This window comes from Haemorhous mexicanus, chromosome 1, assembly GCF_027477595.1.
Source record: "Haemorhous mexicanus isolate bHaeMex1 chromosome 1, bHaeMex1.pri, whole genome shotgun sequence".
Lineage (NCBI taxonomy): Eukaryota > Metazoa > Chordata > Aves > Passeriformes > Fringillidae > Haemorhous > Haemorhous mexicanus.
The window spans coordinates 144674558-144694924 of record NC_082341.1 but is presented as its reverse complement, the minus strand read 5'-3'; the positions used below and the strand labels follow the sequence as shown (position 1 = coordinate 144694924).

At 43.5% G+C, this 20367-nt stretch overlaps 1 protein-coding gene across 1 annotated transcript; it reads right to left on the bottom strand.

Annotated features, from left to right (window-relative positions):
- Positions 1 to 13323: 13323 nt before the first annotated feature.
- Positions 13324 to 19826, bottom strand: CCN3 (cellular communication network factor 3). Its single transcript, XM_059846504.1, has 4 exons — positions 19427 to 19826; positions 18930 to 19181; positions 16902 to 17107; positions 13324 to 14513 (listed from the first exon to the last, which is right to left on the bottom strand). The coding sequence occupies exons 1-4, from the start codon at positions 19824 to 19826 to the stop codon at positions 14217 to 14219; spliced, it is 1155 nt and encodes a 384-aa protein (XP_059702487.1). The 3' UTR covers positions 13324 to 14216.
- Between the last annotated feature and the right edge of the window lie 541 nt (positions 19827 to 20367).

Here is a 20367-nt window from a genome sequence, read left to right as displayed (position 1 = left end):
CAGAATTGTCACTCTGTGTGTAGAGGTGCCAGAATCTGCTGTCTGGTGGTCCCACACCAAAATTAGCTCCTCTGAAATAGTTTAGGAGGTGCAAATCCTGATTTTGGCATCCCAGTTAATTTTGGGTATCAGTGAAGTCTCCAGCTGCTTCCTTTGATAAGACTGTGCACAGCCAGGACTCTCCAATGCCTAGGTCTGTAAAGTAACCCAACTTTAAATTCAATTTAAATGCTGTGCAACTTTGCCACTGCAGTAAAACAGACGGTTCAGAGGTCTTTAACAAGCACTGTCCTAGAAACAAGATTGGTTTGGCGCTTTCCCCCTTCCTACTGGAATATACTGCTTTCTCCATTAGAAACTCTTCTGTAAACTTTTTGTAAACTTCATTGCCAGCCTGTGCCCACATGCTCTTGAATGAGCTTTTCTACCTCTTTGTGTTTATAGAGAGCAATCACAGCTTTTTCTCCATGAGTGTTTGCTCCAGGCTAAGACAGATGCTTCTCATATTGTCTTGTTAGACAGGCATTCCTGTTGCCAGTTTCCTTTTTAGCTCCTCTAGCTGTAAAATCACCCTTAATGAAAATGGATATGTAAGAAAAAATGCATATAAAATCCTGTTCCTCCAAACAAAAATCCTTTACCTGTACTGATTAAAACCTGGAATATCAGTTTTATTTTGTACCCACAGAAATGTTTATCCTTCTGTATACCATGTGTGTGCCTGGCTGGCTCACTATAGCAGCTGCAATATATGACAGTCATTCTCCTCTTCTGTTCTCAAATCACAATATCATGTTTCTGTCATACACTCTTAATCCCCAAGACTAAGCTTTGCATTATATACCATAAAGTTTCAGCCTCCAGTGCCCAGGCAGCCCAAGTCTCCCTTGGTACTGCTTTGCTCTCCCTGCAGGCTGACCAGGACTGGTATGTCCGAGGCTCTCCCTGGGCTGTGTAAGCCAGGACCAGGCCCACTGTGCATCTGCACCTTCCAGCAAGAAAAGCAGTGGCATGTCCTAGCATTTAGGGACAGTAAAGCAAACACTTTTGTATGAAAACTCTTTTGTATGAAAACACTTTGTATGGACTCCCCATGCAAACCAAGATCTTGTTTTAATTTGCCCCAAGGAATGCTCTTTGGTTGGCCCAAACACAGTGGTTTTCTTGCTGGATCTGAATGACTCTGCAACTTTCAAACTCCCAGACACTGAACAGTCTCAGCTGCTGTTTGCTAGGCATGAGTGCTATTCCAAATACAAGAGAGCTAGGTGTTTGTGTGGAGGCTAATTCCACACTGGATCTATTATTATATTTCATCATGGTCGATATAGCTCCAGAGCTATAAGTACAAGCACCATCATGCTAAGCACATGTAATTAGGCTGCTTTCCAAGTGGTGATATAAGTATTTTATAAACAACTGGAAAAAGTCTTTGCTGAGATTTTAACCTTTCTCTAAGTCAGGAACCATTTGCTCTGTCTTACAATTTCTGTTTTAGGTAAGCACCTGCTTTTTGTGTGCCATCCGATACTTCTTGACTCTCTATCTGAAACAATAAAATTCAGAACTGAAACAGAACAACTCAGAGCCAAAATTGTTCAAACTTCAGAAGTGTCTGCAACATGGTCTTGTTAGGGGTAATTTTCTTCTGTTGGCAATGTCATTGCAGCCTGTCAGATGCTGCGCAACTTTTTTGCTATGTATTACAGGTATAATTTAAGAGAACACAGACTTTTTTTCATGCTGTTGTCTTTATATTTACCACAATTAAAATACTGAGATTTTCACTTCTTTTTTTTTTTTTTTTTTTTTTTTTAATTGACTTTTATTCAGAGCTCTCAAGACCTACGGGAAGCAGATCAAAAGCAGTACCACTCTGCAGAGAGAGTGCAAGATGCAGTGACAGGATTGTGCTCAGACTGGCTCACTGCCACAGCACAGTGAGGGCATCAGGAATCAGGTTTTACATTTCCTTCTGATGTAGGTCAGGGTGAACAACACAGTCTTTTGAGCCTTGGCCTGGGCTGCATCACAGTGGAGGAGATTTCACAACCCTGTTTCTTATTTGTGTATTCAGTACAATTCTGGGACTTGGGAGGGGGACAGAAGGACTGCCTGGAAAAATGAAGTCTATTAAAACACATCTTGATTCAATTCTTTTGTAATGATTTTCTGGATGCAAATTTGAAACAACTTCAAAACCTTCAAACAGTGGAACAGAGACCTGCAAATGACACACAACAGAGAAAACCCTGGAGGCTGGAGGACTGGTCCTCACGGCCTGTGTCTCAGCTGCCAAATTCATTTATGAGAATTGTCCCCTGTGCAGAGCTCCATTATGCATACAGAGCAATTTATGAAGATTTCTGTGATCTTTGGGATCTTTTCTGCTGTGTCATGACACAGATAATTTTATTAATCAATTTCTGTCACTTCTGGCTTCCCAGTCTCCTTATCATGTATTATTGTATTTCTCTTGTCTTATTGTATTGTCTTGTCTTATTGTAGTACAACACTTGTTTTATTCCTAGAAGTGAAATGCAAATGACATTTTCATCTGAAATATAGAAACAGCTAAAAATGACTTTGTGAAAGCAAAGGCCCCAGGCAGCTTTTATGACAGTTCATGTCCAAAATATGAGGGTAAAAAGAGGGTCTGAGGGATCATAGAAGGTAATGCATGGTTGATGTTGCAAGTTAAAAGAAAGCAGCTCCTGTGACACAAGTTGGTGGATTACAGTCCACATAACCACTGCCTATTTTAATGATTATTAATCATTGAAAGTAATTTTGGCTATTTAAATGCAAGTAAACTGACTGAAGCTCCTTCACTCATTCATTTTTTTCCCAAAGGGACAAATTCAAGCCTTAATTTATCTCCCACAAGAGAACACAAGTTTCAAAGCTGTAGAAACTAGAAGTGCTTTGAACCAGGTAAGGTCTGTGTTCAAGGATGTTGTGTTGAAGATAATGAAAAGAACTTTGTAAATGAGTCAGTTACTCACTGGCTTCTTTTAGCCCTTCCTCCAAGGGTTAGTAGGAAGTCAAGATGTTGGAGGTGCAAACTGTGGATGTGGAAGAGAGAAATGCCTAGATGTTGGTGTTCCTGTGACGCTCCAAGGCAGCTGTAGCATCCACTGACCTTTCCATATGGGGGTCTGAATTCAAGAAGCACATCTCCACTGCAGCCATTCCACTCCTGCCTGGCTGATTTAATCTAATTTCAGAGTAAGCATAGATTGTTTGGTTCATACATTTTAGTTCCCTGTCTGTCTGCAAGGGGAAATCAGCTCCTGCTGCCTTGGCCCCTGTCATTTTGGTTTGCCATCATGGAGCCTCCTCCAGCTGCTACACCAGTGCACCCAGCCCCTTCAGAGGTGGGCTCTTGGCTTACACAGCACTTGCTTTGACCACAGATCCCAGGTAAGATGTGATGTCCTGGTTGCTTTCTTCTGTGGGGATTGGAACAACGAGATTAATAATATAATTCATAATTCATGACATCAAGACACCTTCTAATGGAAGGTTGTTAGAGTCAGATGATCTTTAAGGCCAAACACAAATATTTTTATGATGATAATGATTCAACTCTTAAGCATATAAAGAGTGAGTCTGATAAGGGAACATGTTGGAATCACACCTCACCAGGCAGTGTGGTGACACCTCACACAAACAGTTTATTGGTGACATTTCTAGGCTGGGAAGGATTGAATTTGCAATAATGTTAATTTTTCTCTTTTAAATGGATTTAGTTTTTAATTCAGATATTTCTTTTTGTGGCAGTCATTTTTGCTGGCTGGTTGCCTGATCTCCTGGCATTGGAGAGGCTCTGTTTCTTCCATGTGTAGTGAATATGCATTAGGCTAAATCCCAGTGTTGTGCCAGATCTAGCTCACTGTTATCCCATGGTCCCACGTGCCAAGTGCATTCCCATTGCCTTTGGCTGCAGCCCTCTTTTCCCACAGGCTTCCTGCAAATTCCTCTCTCTGTGGTTAGGTACATCTCCATCAGAACCCAGGGTGGATGCAGAATGCTTGTTCCATGGTAACATGGGAGATGACTGTGCATGATGGGATGAGACCTCACAAGTGGCACTAGAGATCTGCCCCAGGGTCTCAGAATTTCTTCCAAGGTTCATTTTCTATGAAACTGAGTTTGCCCCAGGCCATAAGATACCATGTGTAAACTGCAGGGATCACAGGAGGACAAAAATGTGCATTGTCTGGGGTTGGCACCACTGCACATGATGTCCGTGGGGATGAGGACACCTTTTCAGTGCTGGCATTTTACAAAGGTTGCAGAGTGGCTCTCTGTCCTCACTGCAATGTGATATGGTCCCAGTTCCCTGTGGCTCAGCAGACTGCTCCTACATCTTGAGCAACTCGTGGTCACTAATATCTGGAAAAACAGAGTCCAGCAGCTCAGCAGGGCTCTGAGGGACCACAGCCCCTCTGCAGCCCTGTTAGTGCTGTGCTGTGCAATGTGGCCTCGGGCTCCTGGGACATGGTACTGCTGTGTGGTCTCCCCTCAGCACACTGCTCGACATCTGGGCACACTGACCTCCTGCAATTAAGAAATGCCACATCTTCCAGCAATCACTTAATCCACTGTCCATAGAGTGAGGCTGGTCTGAAAGTCATCCTTCCTTGCCAGGAATCCTAGCAACTCAAAAATATGTGATGCTGAACATCTAGAAATTAGCATTTTGTCAGTGGTTACCCCCCTTGACGTGGTGGTATGCGAGCAGCCCCGCTCTGGGCTTTGCAGCATTGCCCTGTGCAGCAGCACTGTTGCAATCCCTGGCTCTTTCTGCCATGGAAACTGAGGCAAACAAAGGCTGAGTAAGTAGAGCAGTGCTACACAGCAAGCCTGTGGCAGAGCTGGGAACCAAACACAGACTTTCTGACTCCCAGTCCTGGACTTCAGCTACCCACTGAGCTCTGACGTGCGACGAAGTGAATCTCACTAGAGACATCAGATAACCACAGTTTAATTTGGTTTCTCTGTGCTCTGTACCCTGGGGAGATAGCAGACCTCTGGCCACAAAAGGCAAGTTATTGAGAGATTTGCTGTTAATTCCTCCTTATGAGGTCCATCTTGTTATGTTTGGAGTTGCCATAGCTTTCTGTTTGTTTTGCCTGTTTCTTTGCATGCGGGGCTTGTGTATTTTATTAAGCCCTTGGCTAGTATCTTGTGCATGTTTAAGATTTTATAAGGGCTTCTTTCGAGGTTATTCATTATAGCTTTCAAAGGTGGCCTATTCTGAAGGCTTGCTATTGAATACCAATCTTTGACAGATTCATGACTCACACAGGGGAAAAGACCCATTTCTCACAGGCTCATAATTAGTGTTCCCAAAGGGTTCCCCAGCTGCTTTTCATAGCTCCTCGCTCACGTTGACCTTGGACTTCAAATTCTTCACGGCTGTTGAAGTACAGTCATCAGAGAAACTGAGAGAGAAGCCTCCTTTAATTTTCATCACTTCAACAAGAAAAGTCACCCAAGAGACACATTACTAGTCCCTTGTATTTTGGATCTGCCACTGATCTGCTGGAGACCTGACCTTTCTCTGCCTCATCTGGCTTTCTTCTCTGCCTTGTCTGGTCATGCTGTGGGCAGTAGAAGGCTTTTGATGACCTTAGTTATCACTTTAAGATTTTTCATGTTCTTAGGTTTTGATAGATATGCCCTTAAAAATCCTTCTTAAAACACACAGGAAACCAATTAGTTTGAGGAAAGGATTTGGAGTGTGTAGAATATTTTGTCAGAAAGAGAAAACAGCTGCTTTTTCAGTACAAGTATGAAGTCAATGTGAAGTGTAAGATGTGAAATTTAGAAAGTTTTTTTATCTACTTCATATGAATCATGCAGCATGTGTTTGTTGTTCATTTAAGTTCTAGAGAAGTAATTTCTATTATTTCACTTTCTACATAAAAGCAAAAGCATCATTTCCATTAGCACATATCGTTCCTCTGGGAAATGCTGAATTTTATCCTAACTGCAGTTAATATGATTTAAAAAAAAACCCACTTTACTTAGAAGAATATGAATTGATAATAGACATTAAACCGTTAATATTTTCCTTAAGGCTGAAAACAGATTTGCTTGCACTCTTTTTGTGGATGTCAAAGTGTTTTTTCATTAAAAAATGAGTTCTAAGAACAGATGACTCATAATTTTTCAGCTGCCTCCCCCTCGTGGTAAATCTGGAAAACCTCTGGGAAACCTCTTTTCATGGAAATGGTGAAAAGCTGGGTAAAGTTCAGCATTTGCATTTCAGTAGATTTTTTTCTTTTTTAGTTGGGGAGAGGGTTTAAAGGTTTAAAATGCTGAACAAATATGAATGAAAGCAAGAACATATCAGGTCTCTCCATGAACCAAAAGCCCAAATAAGCCTAAATAGAAGAACACAGATAACATCAAAGAACTTCATGTAACAGCTGCACAGCTGCCTTGAGGCTTTTCCTATTTCTCAAAACAAATCCCTTACCCTTCCCTCTCTCCACCTTTCCACTTTTGACAGGCCTCCTGAAGGTTGCAACAGAAACTTCTCCTTTTTTTTTTCTTTTTTTGGTGTTTTCGGTTTTGTTTGGGTGTTGGTTTTTTTTTTTTTTTTGGTTGGTTTTTTTTTTGTGTGTGTGTGCCAAGGGCCTGGGAGGCAGGGCATGAACTCCCTGCCAAGCCCTGGGGCTCCTGGTCTTCCTTGCCTCTTGATGGAGTTGGAATTCTGTCACTTTGCATGGGCTGCAAACACTGATCCCTTTGTGGGTTTTTTCACTCTGATATGGAAAATAAAATATTCACTACAGCTTGAAAGAGGAAAGATTTGGCAGTGACACTGAATAATGCTTAGTGCAGGTGAGAGTCAGATGCAAAGCCATATTCCCCCAGGCACTCCATAACCCAAACCAAGGTGGTTTGAGATCAGGTGAAGCAGGACTGTCCTAAGCACATCCGCATCACACAGAGAGCAAATTCTTCGCTGTGGAAAACATAACCACCATTCCATAGGCCATAATTTTCCCTGGGCTCATTGTGCTTCTATTCTCTAAAGGCCTCTCTTTTGTGGGGCCTGAGACCCCTCCCATTCTCTGAAAAGCATTTTGTTCCTTTTCCTCCGCAACATGATCCTCGGAAGGGATCGGGCTTGGAAGGGTGAAGCTGAGAGGAGCAGGAGGAGGAGGAGGAGCAGGAGGAGGAGCAGGAGGAGAGCCTTTGTGGTTAAGGGGGTAGAGGGTGACTGAAGAGAAATGGCGCATTTCCTGGGCTTACCACAAATTGTGTGTGTGGGGAGGGAGCTGCTCACACAGTCTGAGCTTTGAGTGCCTTGTGTGCTGGCTAGAGAAAAGGGCCTCCCCTTCATCCTTTGTGTCTTTCCCACTTCACTGGAAAGTCTGAGATGAGAAACTTTCTTCTGCCCTGCATATCTACACAAGCAGACAAGGTCCTGAAGGAGGCTAGGCCCTGCCATAACGCTAATAAAAATTTAGATACCTTTAAAAATTGGGCTTCTGGCCTGCCCCGCTGTTGTTGACTCCCTAACCAGTGTGAGTTTTCATTAGCAGCACCAGCTGGCCTCATCCTTTGGGGATGCGTCCCTGCTTTCAGCAGCACACCCGAGGGTTATCCTTGACAAATCCAAAAGAGCCGCAACCACCAGGTGTCCCCCTTCTCCAGGGTTTGCAGGAGAACCGAGCCAGGCCGCTGAACACATCTGCCATTGGAAATCTGAAGCGAAATGCCGCTTGTAATCCCGGCCCCGATGGGCTCTGAGCAATGCAGCGGTGGCCAGGGCAGCCCTTAGCACGGTCCTGCTGGGAGAATGACAGAGTTTCGTGTACGATTGCAAACTCACAGCCCACAGAGTGAGAACATCAGCTGCAGAAAGCTAAATAGTTTATGCAGAATATTTTCATTCTGTTAAAATTCAGATTCTTTTCCCCAAAGAGCTGTATTTATTTCTGAGGTAGGCAGTCTAACATGCTACAGGCTGAAAGTACAGTGTTTGCAAGGTGGTGAGGGTCCAACTTTTCAAGCATTTCAATGATCTTACTTGTATACAAAGGCAGTTCAAAGAACTGAATTCTGCCTCAATCTATGTAAGGATTTCTGAGCTTTGCCTCTTTGCACAAACTCCCAACTTTATATTAAAGTGCAATTCTTTAATTAAAAACAGAGAAGGAAAAAAAGCCAAAACAACCCAAATAGGGTCTAACCTGCCCCAGGGTCTAACATTATTACTCTTCTGTCCTGATGATCAGAACACAGTACTGGGTATGTGCAGCCTCAAGCCTCTGGCCTAATGGATGGATTCTTTCTGAATTCCTGTGGATCAGCAACACGAAGTGCTGAGCCTGGGACTTAACTGAGCCAGACCCAGAGGTGTGGAGAGCAAATCTCCCTCAGTTAACACACTTTGTTCTCTTTAGAAAATAATTTTTATATAATTTTATATAATATGAATATATTTATATAAATGTATATAATATAATTTATTATATCCTTCTAAATACCCTTTATCTTTTACCAGCAGAAAAAATAAATTTGACATGCTTAAGGTCTAATTAGCTCCAAGCAAATGGGCTGCAATGGACACAGCATGTGTCCTGAAGGCTGCAAGTCTCATGGAGAGAGAGAAGGCAGGATGCGTGGGTGGGTGGGGTGCAGAGGAAAGGCCTCTGGCAATGGGATATGCATGTACATGCTTAATTTACCACTTGAGGGCACAGTGGAAGTGAGCAATAAGGAGTGGGATAAGGAAAGCAAAGAAAAACATGGAAGAAGGTGAAAAACAGTCTCAGCACATGGTGACAGCATGAGAGGCTACAGAAGAGGAGAAACAGCATGAGACCAGAGATCCAGGTGTCCCTGTATGAACTGAAATGCAGTATTTGGGGGAAATGCTTTATTCTGACATTGAGAATAACAACAACCAAATTAACATCCATGGACATGGAGGAGTCTTAGGTCAGTGGGGTACTTTTCTTCATTATTTTTGTGTGATCATTTGCATGTCCAAGGCAGAATAAATCTACATCTTGGGATAGAAATGGCGGGAGGGGGGTGGGGGTGGTTTGCATGTTTGCTAACCTACAATCATTCAATTAAGTCTATTGACCAGCAATGGCTACTCAGTGCTGTTTCTCTGAGTGGAGAGGCTTAGTGTGAGATGAATCTTGTGTTCTCTAGCAAGCTCACAGGCAGGCAATGTGCTGGGATCCCTCCACAATCCATGGAGAACATGAGATTTTAAACACGTGTTTAATGATAAAGAAACAGACTTAGCTATAACTTTACACATTTATAGAAAAAAAATTAACATCAGGGATTTAAACTAATATTAAAAATATTTACTAGATATTTGCAACTCAACTCTTCCTGTTGCAGTTGCATGGCTGATATTAGTGTAGTATCTCTGGTCATAAAACAGGTGTAATGCACAAACTGGGACTGATAAAGGGAAAATCAGAGCATATTTTTCCCTCAAGGCACACTAAATTTTGTGCCTTCAATAGACAGCTCATATTACAAAATCTAGCATTGTGGATATAACTAGAATGATTTCTTGAAACAAGAGTCAATACAGAAAGCTTTGGAACAAAATAATTATTTTATTATTTAAAAAAAAAGGAAAATAAATTTGAGTATAGTAAGTCCTCAGAGGAGAGAAATAAAATGTTATTTCATGAAGTTCACATTTGTCATAATACATAAATAGTAGGACTAGAAACAGTAAATAAATATTTTTCCATCTCTCTTCCCATCGACTGAGAAATTATTGAAAATAGGGTGAAGGGAAAGTGTAGCTTGGACTAGAAAGAAAAAAAAAAAAAAGCAATATTCTATTTTCCCTGAAGATTTTATTATACATTTTCCTACTCCTGGAATTATACTGGGAAATAGAGAGGCCATGACCTTAGTGAAATTAGTTGTAGAATTCTACTCATTTTGAGGTTTTCACTCCAATGTCAGGCATCAGTGAGCAGGCTGTCAGCTGGTCTCCCTCCTTACATAGTCCATGAAGGCAAAAAAAAGATATCTTTTCAATGTCTTTGATTGCTGCCCTAGAGCAATTCAGAGCAGATTAAATGCAAGAAGTATGCTGCTTTGCTGAGTCCTAGAGATGAAAGAGTCCTGAAGAGGCTATAAGCATCTCAGGGTACCAGTGCTGTGGGTGTAACACTGGGTACCATCAACACTCGTTATTGAAGGTATACTTAGCCTACCAGTTGTTAACAGCAAAAACTCTTAAGTGACTAATTTTTGGGGCAGTCCTTCACTGGCAGTAGCAAAGGAAAGCTACATCTGTTCAGAGAAATTGGGATGAACAAGTTGACCAGCATATTTTGTGCTTGTTTCATCAACACATACTCAGTACACATTGCTGTATGGGCCCATCCTTAGAATTCTGAGTGATGTTCCCTGAAATGCTCTGATATAAATCCTTGGAGATATGAAAATAAACTGCTTTAATTTTTCTCAATCCGAGTAATTTAACTTTTCTTCTTTAGGAAAATCACACTTCTACACCAGAAATGTTCAGGATTTTATCACTGGAGTTTCCTTATATCAATTTCACAGGTTTGACACACCACTGTTGTGTTTTAATTAACTCAGTGTTAAAGGCTTTTTCAGGAACAGGCTGAAATTAGCCCAAAGATTGAGGTAGTAACTCTCCATATTAAAGTAAAACAAATCTAAATGTGTATAACCAAACTGAGAGCAGATGAAAAGCTGTATCAATTGAGCTGGGGTAAAAATAGCCACTGAATTGGTATTTGTATATGGTCTAAAAGAGACTAAAACTGGATCAAATCTTTGTCTCCTTTTGTCCAAAGGAAACATTTGTGGTTCCTTCCAAAAGATAATTGCTGTTGTTCTGGTGCTTATAAAGATGTCTAACAAGGACTTGAACACCAGAGCACTTCTCTTTGTGGAGGTTGCAGTGCTCATAACAATGCAATTGCCTTTTCACAAAATGGGTTAAAGACACAGAAAAGTTTAAAGAAAGGTTATGAGGGCATTTTGGCACTGGTTTACTGAAGTGCAGACTGCAGTTTAAAGTGCTGGGGAAACAGTATAGGCAAAACGAGTTACTCAAGTTGCTCTTGAACTCATACACCATAGGGCACACATTCCCTTTCCAAAGGAAGGGATGGACCATCCACAAGAGGAGTCCCAGCAGGGAGCTGCATTTATGTCTCTTCAAAAATATCAGAAATAAAACTCCTGTCTTTGTAGTGGGAAAAAACCCACAAACTTAAGAGTAGCGAATGACCTTCATGTACAAAGGGTGATGGGTTCATATCCGAGATGAGCTTTTTATCTTGCCTGCAAAGTGGAAGCTGCTGATTGAACTGCTTCTGCCTGGTGCCTGTGCTTTGTTTGTGTGATCCAATAAAAGTAAAACTTAAGGAATGACATCAAAATCTGGGTAACATTAAGAGAAAACAGAAGGATAGAGGAGAAGCAATGCAGCAGTGATGAGCTGATGCACAAGTATAAATAACTTTGGGTGTGGATGGAATAGAGAAACTGTCAAAATGAAGCGAGTGAACAATTTTACTTCAATCCAAAAATTGTTTAAATTTGTCCAGAGATTATTGCTGCATTGCTCAGTAGTTGATGCATCTCTTGCAAACCAAGGTGCCTGTAATTTGCAAGATGACCCTGAGAAATACTTGATAGCTTGCATTATATTAGAGAAGCACTGCACAAACCAGCCTCATTTTTGGGGTGGAGGGGGGAAGCAGGAGATGTGGGGTGAAAGTGGTTTTAAAAAAACCCTTTTTCATCTCTCCTGGATTCTGATCTACTCCTTAATCACTTTCTCAGCTGCTTTGAGGAGTTCTGGCCATGTCCTGTCTAGGTTATGGCATTTCCTAGCACAGAAGGTGTTACATTAGAAGATATGGACCTTTTGACCCAGGTCCAGAGGAGAACCACAGAACTGGTCAGAAGGATGGAGTACTTCTCCTCTGAGGAAAGGGTTAGAGAGAGGAGTTTTAAGCTAAAAGAGATAGACTCAAACTAAATATAAGGAAGAAATTTTGTTTAATGAGGGTAGTGAGACACTGGAACAGGTTGCCCAGGGAAAAGGAGATCCCCATCCCTGGAAACATTCAATGTCAGTTTACAGGACTCTGAGCAACCTGAAGCACTGGAAGATGTCCCTACTCACTTTGAGAGGAGTTGGACCAGATGACCCTTAAAGGTCCCCTCCAACCCAAACTATTCCATGATTTTATGATAAGGAATCAAATTGTGCAAGGGGAGGGAGTATTGTATGTATGCACAAACACAGTCTTGTTCCATGCTTGGAATGCATAAGGCAGGGAGGAATGTGTTGATAACAACAGCAATGACTACAGAGAAATTAATCATTGGTGCAGTTAGTGGAGAAAGACATCAAAGAGCCCAGGTGAGGACCTGATGTATCTAAAGCTTAACTGAATCAGCACCAAGTCTCATAATTTCAAGGATAACTTAAAAGTTACTAAAAACCTACCAGCTGTTGATGCTTGCCTATAGTTATCTTCACCTTAGGCTTCTCTGGCTAAAATTAGGAGTCTTAACCTTCAATTGAATTCCACTCTGTGTCTCAGGAATTGCCAAACCAGAGTTTGGTAGCTCCTTTAGAGGAGTAGAACACTAGGCCAAAATACGTTAAGAATTGGCTTTCTGCCTTTTTTTCTCAAGGCAGAGTTGTTTCCTACCACGTGGTTATAGAACAGTTGTGGCAGAAGTACAACTCTGCTGTCACTGACAGACACACACTGGGCTAAACTGGGTCTCACAGCTGAAGTAGCTAAATTTCTCCACAATTGTACTTATGACCTATTGGCACAATCCTGATACCTACATGATTTAACATACATGGGACTGCCACCCTCAGGCTCTTATTTCTTGAGGGTATTGCCACAGAGTACGTAACACAAACATGGTCACAGGCTGATTTTATGAGGCTGAAGTGTTGCATGACCCAATGAAATACTTTGTTAGTGTTCAGACTGAAATGTAAATTCTGAATTGTGTAATTATTCCTCCCCACCACCACTATATTTCAGGGCACACTAACCTTAGTTACATCATCCTATCTCCCAGGCTAATTTACTCTGAAAAACCTCCTTTCTAATATGTACCCCACAAATTATTCATCCTTCCCTGTAGTAAGGCACTGCATAACTTTTAAGGCAGTGATTAGGATGAGGTACATGAACACAAGAAATCATTTGTTTTTGGGAGTCTGCAGACCCTTTTTTCTTCCCATTGCTTTTAGCTGTTAAAGGCTGGTAGTTTAAGAAAGACAACTTTAGGAAAAAATATTTTGAATCACATAAAGTTTATTTACTTAGTAAAGTTATATTACAGTATGTACAGTTTCTATTTACATATACACCTTTCTAAGAAATGAAGCACCAAATGATACAGTTAGTATTTTAGAGGAATTTACAGATATATTATTTTTGCATCCAAATAGTTATATCTACAGACACATGTGGATTAGAATCAAATTCTTATCCAACTGACTTCAGTTGGTTTTGGATTAAACTGCTAGTGAAGTTACCAAAGAGAAATTTAATCGCTGTCAACTATCAACCTGCTGTGCTTCAGGATAAGAGATCTTACCCTATGTCATTTCCAGGGCTATGTGCAATCTTAATCCTCAGAGTTAGAGGTATTGACAGAAGGTATTTTATAAGCCTCAAGAATGTAACGTTTGCATCAGTAAGATTTTTACTGTCATCAAAAAAGAGAGTTTCATTAAAAAGAAAAAAGAACACTGTTTATATGTGGTATGGAAAGTGAAGTTAAGAGCCTGGAAGCTTATGTGATGCAGTATCATGTATTCCTCAAGGGATACATTTACTCTCAAGAAGCCCAGTCTTACACCCACTGAAACTTGCTGCATGATTCCCTTTACTCAAGGGGAAAGTCTAGCTGTTGGCTTTGCAATCTTTATGCCACTATCAAGATAAAAAGAGAGCTCTGTCCAAGGTACAAAATTTCCTTCAAGTGAATAAAAGACATCTGGAGGGGGCAAATGGAAAATGAGGTATTTAATAAACTATGGGGGGAAAAAAAGCACCTAGTTTGAAAGAACGTTCAGAAAAATATTTTAGAAGTTTCATATATGCAATTGTTACATTCACCTGATTGTGGGTCAAGTTTTGTATGAACTGCTTATACTTTCTGCGCTATCTAATTGATGCTTTTCATAATTTTGCTTCACTAGACGTGGGGTCTAAGGGCTGGAAGAAAACCACGTTACCCTGAGGACAGTTGCTGTGGCAGACACAGGTGTTGATCAGCATCATGGGCTTTTTGAGGCCGTTGCCCTGGGGGCAGCGGAAGTGGACGTGGATGGTTCTGGTGCTGTGCGGGGTGCAGCAGCGCCCGTCGCTGCAGAGCCCGCAGAAGCGCGGCCGGTACGCCTGCACGCTCGTGCAGTTCCGGTACTCGTAGCGAACGGCTCTCGCGGCCTTCCTCGTCCGGACACATCTCTTCCCTTTCTGAGAGAAAGATGGGGACAGCAGATATATCATTGCATAGGACAGACAGCATTTAACAACTGACATGCAGAGATACAGGCCGACTCTGAAAATTTAAATTCGTTGTCTTTATTCATTCAACAGCAAGATGACTTTAAAACTGCTTCAGTAGTGCCATTGTTAGGTCGGATGTCACATACACACGGGACTAGGGTTTAAGAACAAAATAGTTTTTTATAAGAACAAAATAGTTTTTTATTCTGCGTGTTTTCTAGCTTATATATTTTTAACAAAGCCTGATTTTAAGTCATTAACTACATCACAATAACTTATTATATTCATTGGTGCAAAGCAATTAGTGTCAATAAATTTGGCAAAAGTTTTACAGAAATTCAATAAGGCACGTATACACATCTACTTATGCAAATAGTCTAGCTTACAAAAATTCCGATGTATCTTTTCTAATCTGTTTCCATGCTGATGGCCTTGTCTTCTTCCTTGCTATGGATACACTCAAAAATCATCAATTGTTATTTCTTCTATTAACTCAGCTTTGCTTGCAGGCCAGCTGTCAAGCCCCTCCATACAATAGTTACCTACAGGTGACACCTACAAGATCTGTTCTTTGACACCAGCTTGATACTGGACCAGTAATGAAAGACAAATAATTAAAATCCACTCTTGTCATCTGAGAAAAGCCCAGTCTACATTCATTAAAAAACTATACTCTACTGAAAAACTTCTCAGGCTAGTGTAGTTCCATCAGAGAATCAGCAAGTCAAATGAGGAAGTTACAGGACTAGGTTCAGGGGGAAAAAAGGGGGCAAAATGAAGTGCAAAAGTCATCACCCATTCCTGTGACTCAAGGCACAACCAGCTCTAGACATGGTATTTTTAACAAATGATTGACTAACTTGTCCTTGGAAGTCTTCAATGACAGAGACTCCACATCTACCCCAGGCAACCCCAAGAGTTCACTATTCTTACTGCCTAGTACATTTTTACTCATGTCTTAATTTTATGCAGTCTAAACTCTCCATTTCTTGTTATATTCCTCCATGCACTCAAAACAGGCTGCAATATCTGAATACAGCTATGAGAACAAATCTCTCCTTGCATTCAGAAGTCCAGTTCTATCTGGTTTCCCCTAGATGAACATGTTTTCTAGACTTCTGATCGTTCTTGTTAATCTCCTCAACTCCTCCCACATGTTTAATCTCCTTTATAAAACATGGATTTAAAACTGCAGAGGCTTTTCAGCAAAGGCCTCAGAAATGCTTTCCAACACTCAGAACATAGCATAAATTGATGGGCCTCTCACCTAGCTACATGTTATTCTCCCTGATAGAAACACGTGCATAATGTGTAGAAGTATAAAAGTCTTCTCTCAATTTTTTACATCAGAAATGTCAGTATTGGGTTTGCTTTGCAAAAAAACCCCAATATCATAAGGATTAAAATAAGGTTTAATTTATCAAGCAGAAATTTCACACATTTCTCTGCTGTTCCAGATGCTCAACAAACTAGAAATCTGATATATCCATTCAGTATCACTGAGCAACTCTGATGTACAGGGTACAGGTAGTACAGTTGCATTTGTGGGAGAAGTTAGACTGTGAACTGTCAAGCTTCACATGCAATACATGCGATCTGTTTGGGGTGACTTTAATTATCATAGAATCATAGATCAGTTTGGGTTGAAAAGGACCTTTGAAGGTCTTCCCATTCAATCCCCCTGTAATGAGCAGGGACATCTTCCACTAGAGCAGGTTGTTGAGAGCACTGTCCAGTCTGGCCTTGAATATTTTTGGGAATGTAGCACTGACCACCTCCCTGGGCAAAGGGATACTGTTCCAGTATCTCACCACCCTCATGGTATAAAATTTCTTCTTTATATCTAGTCTGAATCTACTGTTTGAGTTTAAAACCATTAGTCCTTGTCCTACCATAACAGGCCCTACTAGAAAAGTCTGTTCCCACCCTTCTCATAGGCCCCCTATGTACTGCAAGGGGCTGTAGGGTCTCCCCAAAGCCTCCTCTCCTCCAAATTAAACAACTCCAACTCTCTCAGCTTTACCACATGTGTAAAGTCCTTGGTGATCCTCCTCCGGATTAACTCCAGTAAGTCCATGTCTTTCCTGAGGGCCCCAGAGCTGGACACAGTGCTCTGGGGGGTGTCACAAGAGTGGAGCAGAGGGGCAGAATCACCTCCCTTGACCCACTGGAGGTGCAGCACAAAGCTGCTGAGCAAACACAGCAAGGCTAATGCTTTACCTAAACCACTCAGCTTGCTGCACTTGTGCTAAAAGGTGTATTTATGTACACTGCATCTGGACCATTGCAGACCCTAGTACTGCAGCCTTGGAATTAGAGCTGAAGAGCTGCCTTGCCTCACTCTCTGCAGCATACCTTATCAGATGACTCTTCATTTTCACAGGGCCTTATCATGCAAAGCCGTGTCTGCTTCACCATCTCACACTGTTGATTCCTGTTGGTAACACGGGTGGAAAAGCCCATTCCACAGCTGGTGGAACAAGCACTCCATTCTGTTGTCTGCTCAATACAATTGGCACTTGAATCTGACACAATCCCGAGCGTGGCCTCTTGCCTGTAGGCTGGAGACAAAACCCCACAGAACTTTATTACAAGAAAAACTCACATGAAACCTCACTATCTAATTGACTTCTGTCATATCTGGGAATGAACATGTGAGACAAAACAAGGTTCAAAATCCATGCTTTTGACAGGATTTAGGAATTTTAAAAGCCATGTTTGTAGGAATCCTGAGTAGCAACTTCCTACTTAAAAAAAAAACCCAAACCACAAAGATGCATATCAGTGTAATCAGTAAAGCATTTAGATTCTGTTCACTCAAGTCCACAGCTGGAAGAATTACTGCCAACTTTTAAACCAGTTTAGAACCGTAAGTGATTTTTATTCTTCATTCTTTCTAATAGAAATATGGCACAAATCTGTTCTAAAGCTATGTCATAAAAATATTTATATTCAGTATGACTTGAGAGAGGCTGAATTTTTTATCTAAACTAATAAACAGCATGGAATGAAATCCTTTTACTCCTGAGAGTCATAAAGTCACCCCATCTTGTCAATTATTGACAGCCTGCAGCCAGGGTGTTGGTGAGGAGGCAGCAGGGAAAGGAGCTATCACAGGTACTTAAAGCCATGGTCACTTCTGACCACCATCCTGCCCTCCTGGCACTATGCAAGTATTGCTGAACAGTTTGGTTCACTGATTAGCACAGGAGCAAACAGAAGGAGACAACACAACTGAGACACAACTCTTGCTGTTAAGCTCCTCTACAACCTTTCTGCTTTTTGAATGGCAAAGATCCAAAAGAGGTGGCCTCCCAATAGGGATGGCCATTCCTGAAAGAATGCAGACAATTCATTTGTAGGCATCTTGTGGATTAGCCTGTCACCATCAGACAAATCAAAGGAAAGGAAAGATAATAGAAAAGTGTCAAACTTTTTGTTTATACCTTATGTGCTTTACAATTAACACTTCATAGCACACTGAAAAGCTACTCAAGCTTTTCTTCCTCAATCCTTTCTCACTTGTTTTTAAAATGGATTAGCTGAGTTTTGGCATACCTAACTGCCCCAGATCACAAAGAGCAGTGACTGGAAGAGAATGCAGTGCCCTCCACTCTCAGAAGAAAGTTATGAAAATTCATGTTGAACTAAGAGTATAATTCAAAGGGGATGGAGACGTAATTCAGTACAAAAAAAATGAAAACAGGGAAAAACTGGAAAGGGGGAAAATATTATCTAGCTTTTTTAAAAGCCTGAGTTCTGCACTTTGGAATGGGTTGGGTTTTCACCGTGTTTATAACCACTGCCTCTCCAAGTACTCTGTAATGTTTTTAATGCCATCAATAAACATGAGCACTCTGTCACAGACAGGCTGGAATTCACTGGCATTTTAGCTACCATGGTGACCACTTGTAAGAGCTGCAGAAATCAATGGGGATAAAGTATCTTGTAGACTAAACTGTCATAGTCTACATGTTATAAGTTGTAACAATATAAATTGCAACATATTCTTGCAGAGCAACTAGCAAGACTGCAGGCTTTTTTAGTTTTTTGGTTTTTTTCTTTGGTATGGGAATGTTTGGAGGATTAGGACCTTGTCCTTGTTTTCTTCTGGTCACAGAACTAATGTGCACCAGATAAACAGAAATTTAAAAATTGGCAACTACATTAATTAACTTTTAAAACTGCCATGCATATTCATCCTCCGAATCTTTCTTTTACCTGATGAGATCTGCCTTTATTCATATTCACTGATATACTGGTCACTCTGTGTCAGAAAAAAACCCCACCACGTGCCTTAGATCTGGCAATCCTGTGGATATTTTCACAATGATATCACCTCCTGCTCACAATGGCTATAATAACTAATTTTAGTTTCCTCACCAGCCATGGCAAAACCTCCCAAAATCACTTCATCATCAGGGTCGCAGACCCACTTCTCACAGCACTCTCCAGGGACTTCGACTTTTCTGGGGAAGGGGCAGTCGGGGCCGGGGAGCAGCAGGTCCAAGTTGCAGCGGGGCAGGCAGCCGATCTGGCCGTCGCGGCAGGTGCACTGGTACTTGCAGCTGGGCTGGAACGTCTCCCCATTGCGATAAATCATCCCATCAAACACGCAGTTGTCCCCCTCCAGCACTAGTGGGAAAAGGGCAGGCATTTCGCAGAGTCAGAGCGCGCTCGGGCAGTCCCCGGCCCTCCCAGCCCCTCGACGGCCGCACGGGCACCTCCCGCAGCATCGGGGCAGCGCCGGTGGTGCAGAGGATCGACCCCTTCGCCGGAGGACGGGCGGGAGAACCGCAGGGCAGCGACACCCGCGGCGGGCCCGGCCCGGGGAGGGTCTCCCGGACCGCATGCGGGGACGTCCCGGCGCCGCCACCTACCCATGCAGATGCCGGCGGCCGCGCCGTCCTCGGGGCCGCGGTCGCAGTAGAGGCCGCTGCTCTCGTCGCAGGGCAGCAGCGCGGAGCAGCGCTCGCCGCGCTGCCGGGCGCACACCAGGCAGCAGGAGCAGCCGTCCAGCACGGCGGGCACGCCCGGGGCGCAGCGCGGCGGCTCGGCCGGGCAGCGCCCGCCGCACGAACGGGGACACGCCGGCTCCCGGCCGCTCACCTGCGGGGACAGAGCGGCCCCGGGGGCTGGGTCACGGGGCCGGACCGGCCGCCGGTTCCCCCCGGCCTCCGGCCCCGCCGGGAGCCCCGCACTTGCCTCGCACGGCCGGAGCAGCAGCAGCAGCAGGAGGAGGAGGGGGGCGGGCAGCTCCTGCCCGCCGCCCGTCGCCATGGTCCCGGTCGCCGCCTGCCCGCCTCCCGCTCGGCTCTGCCGGTAGAGCCATCGCAGCCGCTTTTATAGAGGCGGTCGGGGACCCCCCTCTGCCACCACCCCCTCACGGCGGGCACCGCGGGCCGGAGGCGGGGAGCTGGAGCGGGGGAGCTGGAGCCCGGCCGGGCCCTCCGCTCCCCCCGCTCCCTCCGCCACCTGCCCCGGCGGCGCCGAGCCGCTGCCCTGCCTTGATCGGCGCCGGGCGCGACCCCTCCGCCGGGGGCGGTGCACGGAGCGGGAGCGGAGCCCCGGGGGCAGAGCCGGCCCGTGCCCGGGGGTAGGGCTGGCCCAGTGCTACCTCGAGGGGGCTGCCTCCCTCAGCCGCTCCCTACAGGCCCCTTCCCCTCCCGTGTGCCCGCAGCGTCCATCCCCGGGCCGCACGCCGGGGGCTCGGCGCTGCCTCGCAGCTCCACGACTGCCCCGCGGTCTCTGGCACCGCCAGCCTGGCTGGGCAGTGCTTGGCGCTGGGGACCAGCAGCCCCAAAGCCGAACGCCTCTCGGG

What these genes read in the sequence shown, in the direction of transcription:
- CCN3 (XM_059846504.1), bottom strand. Translation starts at nt 19,826, where the DNA reads ATGGCGACGGGCGGCGGGCAGGAGCTGCCCGCCCCCCTCCTCCTCCTG. An exon ending in GGGAGGTTTTGCCATGGCTG is followed by an intron (nt 17,108 to 18,929) that starts GTGAGGAAACTA and finishes TTTTGTCTCCAG; the next exon opens with CCTACAGGCAAGAGGCCACG. An exon ending in ATGAAGAGTCATCTGATAAG is followed by an intron (nt 14,514 to 16,901) that starts GTATGCTGCAGA and finishes TCTTTCTCTCAG; the next exon opens with AAAGGGAAGAGATGTGTCCG.